At 42.6% G+C, this 6,024-nt stretch overlaps 2 protein-coding genes across 2 annotated transcripts in view; one reads left to right on the top strand and one right to left on the bottom strand.

Moving 5' to 3' along the window:
- Window positions 1–1,018: 1,018 nt before the first annotated feature.
- Window positions 1,019–2,106, top strand: F2RL2 (coagulation factor II (thrombin) receptor-like 2; the record flags this gene model as incomplete). The annotated part of the gene is made up of 1 exon (XM_009078849.1): window positions 1,019–2,106. A coding segment is annotated over one exon (1,088 nt), but the record flags the coding sequence as incomplete, so codon positions are not given.
- A 1,936-nt stretch (window positions 2,107–4,042) lies between these two features.
- Window positions 4,043–6,024, bottom strand: part of LOC103806168 (ras GTPase-activating-like protein IQGAP1) — a gene marked incomplete at its 5' end in the record, with an annotated part of 26,366 nt that continues 24,384 nt past the window's right edge. The window contains one exon of the mRNA XM_009078848.1: window positions 4,043–4,090. Within this exon, the coding sequence (XP_009077096.1) occupies window positions 4,043–4,090 (48 nt within the window). The remainder of the gene's footprint in view (window positions 4,091–6,024) is intronic.

Below are 6,024 nucleotides of genomic sequence, written 5' to 3'. Positions count from 1 at the left end.
AAAACTACTTCCACAGCTGTTTACTCTGCAAAATCTGTTCTACAACACATCGGGTTAGAAAGCATTTTGAACATATTTGTGCTTCATGTGGAAACATCAATGAGTGTACAAAGTCCTCTACTAAAGACTGAGGAACAGCCATTAAAAAAAGTGGGTTTATTGGCTTTGCCCACATGCTAACAATATTTACTCACTGAAAGTTTTCCTGCTACTTGAAAAGTTTTATTCACTACCCAATAAATTACACTAAATACCGGCCCAACCATTTGCTTTCAGCTCTCAGGGCTAACTGCCCCTCCTCAGGTACAAGGAACTGAAAAAAATCTGGTTTGCTTTAACCAGAAGCTGAAGATTAACACTAATTTGATATGTGAGACCAAAAAATATGAGGGTTATTTCAGTTTTCTGATTTGAGAGTTTCAGCCTGTCCTAGGCAAGACAGTGCATTTTGCATCTTTTGCAGTCATGCATCTCATAGATGAAATGACAAGGACAGTCATGCTGTTTCCTTTGGAAATTGTGATCGAGCCTAAAACAAGGCAGATGCTTACATGATGAATTGCCAACACCACCACTACTGGGAAAAACCCTCCACAGGTCATAAAGACTTCAGAAGAGGATGATACGTTTCACCTCAGATTGCTGAAAACATACAAAATGCAGAAAGATCATTGCAGAAACCTATAGTCTAGGAAGTCTTATTTAGATCAGATTTTTATTCTTTGTTTTCAAATTAATGATGAATTTTAGGGATTGGGCATGAAATGACAAGGCAAGACCATTCTCAGTACATTTGATATGAACACCCAGATCAAAGGAGAACATCACCAAATCTTTTCAACAGCTATTGCTTTTCACGTGGAGATCATAGAATCATAGAATCAAATGGGTTGGAAAAGACCTCAAAGATCATCGAGTCCAACCCTACCATAGTTACTAGACCATCGCACAAAGGTGAATCATGTTGCTAATCCAGTAGTTTTTCCTCTTTAAATATTTTAATACTTTCTTTTTTAAGCTTCAGGATTTTCACTGAATGGCTCTGCAATTAAAACTGTGTCTCTCATCAAGACTTTCCGTGGAATTTCAGCAAGAGACTACGATTACATTCCCCCTTACGCTATTGAAGGGGAGACAACAACCATCCACATCAGAGAAAACAAATGTACATCCAAAAAGTCAAACGACTCCACATTAACAGAAGTGAACAACACCACGCTGGAGTACCTGACCAGCTCTCTGAGCACCAAGCTAATACCTGCAGTCTACCTCAGTGCTGTTTTATTGGGTGTACCATCTAACGCCGTCATTCTGTGGATGCTAATCTTCAGGATCCGCTCTGTATGCACAGCTATCCTCTACACAAACTTGGCCATTTCAGATCTGCTCTTCTGCATCATGCTGCCCTTCAAGATAGCATACCACATCAACGGGAACAATTGGATATTTGGGGAGATGATGTGTCGGGCTGCCACTGCGGTGTTTTATGGCAACATGTACTGCTCCATTCTGCTGCTCACCTGCATCAGTGTCAGCCGCTACATTGCCATTGTCCACCCCTTCACCTACAAGAGCCTACCCAAACGTGCCTATGCCATCGTGGCATGTGCTGCTGTGTGGACCATCGTCTTCTTGTATATGCTCCCACTTTGTATCATGCAGCAAAGCTATTATGTGAAGCAACTGGACATCTACACCTGTCACGACGTGCACAATGCCTGTGAAATCATATCTTCCTTCCAGTTCTACTACTATGTTTCTTTAGTTGTGTTTGGGTTTTTAATACCTCTTGCAACTATTGTTTTCTGCTACGTCTCAATTATACGAACACTCAAGACTCATGAATGGTTCTGGTATGTTAAAGTCAGTCTTTTGATCCTTACCATCTTTGCAATTTGCTTTGTACCAAGTAATATCATCCTTATTATCCATCACATCAATTACTACTATTACAACACAGATGGGCTGTATTCTTTCTATCTGATAGCTTTATGTCTTAGCAGCTTAAACAGTTGTCTTGATCCTTTCCTTTATTTTCTGATGTCAAAAATTAGAAGTCAGTCCAATATTTATCTAACGATGGTTAAAATATCCAGGGAAAAGTGAATTTAGCTCTATGCTTTTATTATGGCATTATGATTTTGTATAGTATTAACCCAGACAGCAACAAATCTCAGGTGCAACAATTAAACTTTTTAAAAAAAAGCAAAAAGTCTTAAAAACCACAATCTCAGTAAAATTTACTTCCACACAAGGAATATCTCTGGAAAATACACTTCTTCAGTTCTATAATTTTGTCACGTGTATTATAACACCTCTGTTCCTAGATTCAGGGAAGTAGCTCAGCACCTCCATTTCTTTCTGAGATCATGTTCATGCAGAAGCTGCCAGAGCATCAGTCACCACAGCACGTGAACAGCAGAAGAGGAGTCAACATCCAAACAATGTTTTTAGGCCAATTTATTATTTCCAAATACTTCAAATTAGCTCTCAGCCAGCAATCACTGCAGGGACAGTGATATGAATAGTTTCACCTAGTGGAAATGGGAACAATTAAGAAAAAAAGCACTCTTACATGCCTGGGAGCTTAGCAGAACCTCCCTTTCACAGTCAAGAGCAAATACTGCCCTGGGTGCTAGAAGTAAAGAGAGTCAGAGTCCCCACAAGTTCAAGGAGCAGTAAAGCAGCAGCTGTAGATACAGAGCCTGACTATTCCAAGGCAAGGTCTCCTATGAGGCTGCTTAACCAGCTTTGCACTGGAGACTTGTTCTTCCACTTCGTCAGCGCCTGCACTCCTCTGGCCCATGCGGATTGCTGGGAGCTAACCCTTATCAGTGTGAATCCAGGCATGTATTATTCTTGCTTGGTAAGCAAAACAGGGAAGCTATTTTGTGGTATTCCCTATTTCCACATCCTCACAGGAAACACCTACAGTGTTACAAATACTGCAGCTAGCTATGACTGATTGCCCATGTTAGTAGACCAAAGGGTCAGCTTCTGCCTTTACAGAAACTCAAAAGCTACACACATACTAAGTTCCTACAAAATGAGCTCAGTAGTTGCTGTTTGTGTTTGTAACTGCAGCATCTCAGATGGGGATAAAAAATATAATTTTTTTATGTTTTTTTGATAATAGTATTGTAAAATAAGTTTACTTAAATAAAGTAATTCGCTCTGGAAAATGCCTCCAGGGAATTTGCAGCCTGATACAACTGCCCCTTCTTCAACTTCTGGCTCCTGATTTAAGTCAGTTTTAATCCTACCATTCTTTCAACATGCACAAGAACAGATTTTAAATATATCTTTGAAATAATTCAGATGCTATACAACTACTGAAAATACAAACAATGTGAACCTACTAAAACCTGTGTTTCTACCACTCAAAAAAAACCCCAAAACAAAAACACAGGAACCCCTTCAGAGTCTGGTATATCTGTCTAACTTCTTACAGTTATCCACAATACCCACCCTAAACACAGGGTTTCTCTTCACTGGGAGCTGAATACACTCGGTCTGAAATGGCCCTTAGAACTGTTAAAAGCTGTGGTTTAGGATTACAGAAATAAATGCGTTCCAGGTTTCCATTTGCAGTTTCAAGCACGGAAGAAAGGTCTGATCTGAGATTAAGACCTGTAATGAGTTCTGGCAGATTTGGGTGCAGACTCTACTTCCCCAAAGCCACCACAGCTATGGGGAAGTAACAGCAAGCTGCTTAGAATAAGTGAGAAGGTTTGACCCATATGCTTTTCCAGATGCTGGGGAACACAGGAAGTTTACAGAGAGACCTATCTGATCCTTGTAAATCAAATACTTCCCTTTACTACAGCTCACTCTTAAAACACGCTAAATGCAACTCAAGACAGACCTGCTTTATAAACAGGGATCAGAAAGAGTGGGGAATAGACAGACTTTGGAAATTGCATGTTTGGATTTTTTTTTTTAAAAGGAAAGTTCAATCTAAATCATAGCTTTACCTGAAGAATGATGATGTCTGTGTGACTATCATAAAGAGTAAGTGTTTATCTGAGTATTTCACTCGGGATTACATGTAGTACAGAGTCTTGCTCTCTTCTGAAACAGGAGAATACTCCTGTTCAGAGGAGATGCTTAGAGTAGTTGTCAAAAGACTGCAAAACTCAGAAGCAAAAGGCCAGCAGAAGCCTCTAAAAACATCACAAATTTTTGAGCAAGAAGATTTCATAGAATCATAGAATCAACTGGGTTGGAAAACACCAAGATCATCAAGTCCAACCCTACTGTGGTTACTAGACTAAGTGCCACATCCAGTCTCATCTTGAAAACCTCCAGGGATGGTGAACCCACCACCTCCCTGGGCAGCCCATTCCAGTGCCTGATCACTCTCTCTGTAAAAAATTCTCTTCCCAATATCCAGCCTAAACCACCCCTGGCAGAGCTTGAGACTGTGCCCTCTTGTCCTCCTGCTGGTTGCCTGGGAGAAGAGACCAACCCCCACCTGCCTACAACCTCCTTTCAGGGAGTTGTAGAGGGTGATAAGGTCTCCCCTGAGCCTCCTCTTCTTCAGGCTAAATAACCCCAGCTCCCTCAGCCTCTCCTCGTGGCACCTGTGCTCGAGTCCCTTCACTCTGGACCTGCTCCAGCACCTCAATATCCTTCCTGAACTGAGGGGCCCAGAACTGCACACAGTACTCAAGGTGTGGCCTCACCAGCACCAAGTCAGTGGCAGAATCACCTCTCTGGTCCTGCTGACCACACTTTTCCTGATCAGGCTCTGGGGACATCCCAGCTCTCATTATGTGTGCACAGGACACGTCCTGGACCAGCACTGTGCAGCCACCACCCACATGGGCACTCTGTGTACAGATACCAGCCCTGGCCCATTCAGCTAAAGAATCCATGGCCCATGACAGGTAAGGCCATATTCCAATGGTCAGGCATTTAAATATGTTTCTCAGGGAGGTGGTGGAGTCACCATCCCTGGAAGTGTTTAAGAGGTGTCTGGATCTGGCACCGGAGGGTATGGTTTAGGTGGTTCCAGCAGTGACTGGTGATGGTTGGACTTGATGATCTTAAAAGTCTCTTCTAATCTTGGTGATCCTATGAAAGTCAGTGTGCACAAAGCCCTCCTCAACACACACAGCAAGGGAGAAGGCTTTTCAGCATTGAGGGCTCAGTGAAACCAGCCCTTACCTGGAAACTCAGGCAAGAAATTGAGTTGTGCAAACACCTTCTGAAAGCTCTGACAGCAGATTACAGAAACACATGGTTTCACAGCAGGGACCACAGGTGAGGTGGAAAGGCAGCTGGAAAATACTTCTACAAGACAAAGTTCAGAGATTTCCCCAGCTGGCCATATTAGGGGCACACTGTGTTAATTTTAAGCCTCTTTTCCAAACACTGGACATTTAAGTGCTGTGCTAGTAGCTTTAGCTAATCTTGTGTTCAGTCACATCCAGCAAGCTGTTAGGCTGATCTTTGTTTATGCTTCCCAGAGCTGTAATGCTAACCAGACCACTGCTTTTGGGGAAGCAGATAGCAGTATCCTGCTGAGATAGGTTTACACTGAAGGCACGTACAAGACCTTCTGCTTGTTCTTGGATGATAAAGCCCTAACAGAAATATGTACAAAGCTCCACTATTATAAAGCAACTTAAGCAATGAAGAATCCCTCAGCATACTTCCCAGACATTTAAGGAACACCACAACGATGACTCCTTCCTGGCAAAAACCTCAATTCCCATCCATATTGTAACCATCTGCCTGACACAATCCTGTAATTATGTCCTATGTCAGGACTGTTGCTGCCCAAATTTTGTAATAGCTGCAGCAACCCAGAGGAATTAAAAATAAGGTTACATCAAGCCACTAGCAAGATGGTCCCCTTCTGCCCTTCTCTTGTGAGGCCCCACCTGGAGTGCTGCACACAGCTCTGGTGTCCCCAAAATCAGAAGGACATAGAACTGTTGGAGCAAGTACAGAGGAGGCCACAAAACTGCAGCACCTTCCCTACGAGGAGAGGCTGAGAGAGTTGGGGCGGGTCAGCCT

Source organism: Acanthisitta chloris, unplaced genomic scaffold (genome assembly GCF_000695815.1).
Source record: "Acanthisitta chloris isolate BGI_N310 unplaced genomic scaffold, ASM69581v1 scaffold11657, whole genome shotgun sequence".
Lineage (NCBI taxonomy): Eukaryota > Metazoa > Chordata > Aves > Passeriformes > Acanthisittidae > Acanthisitta > Acanthisitta chloris.
The sequence above is the reverse complement of the archived record's forward strand: the minus strand, read 5'-3'. Positions and strand labels throughout refer to the sequence as shown.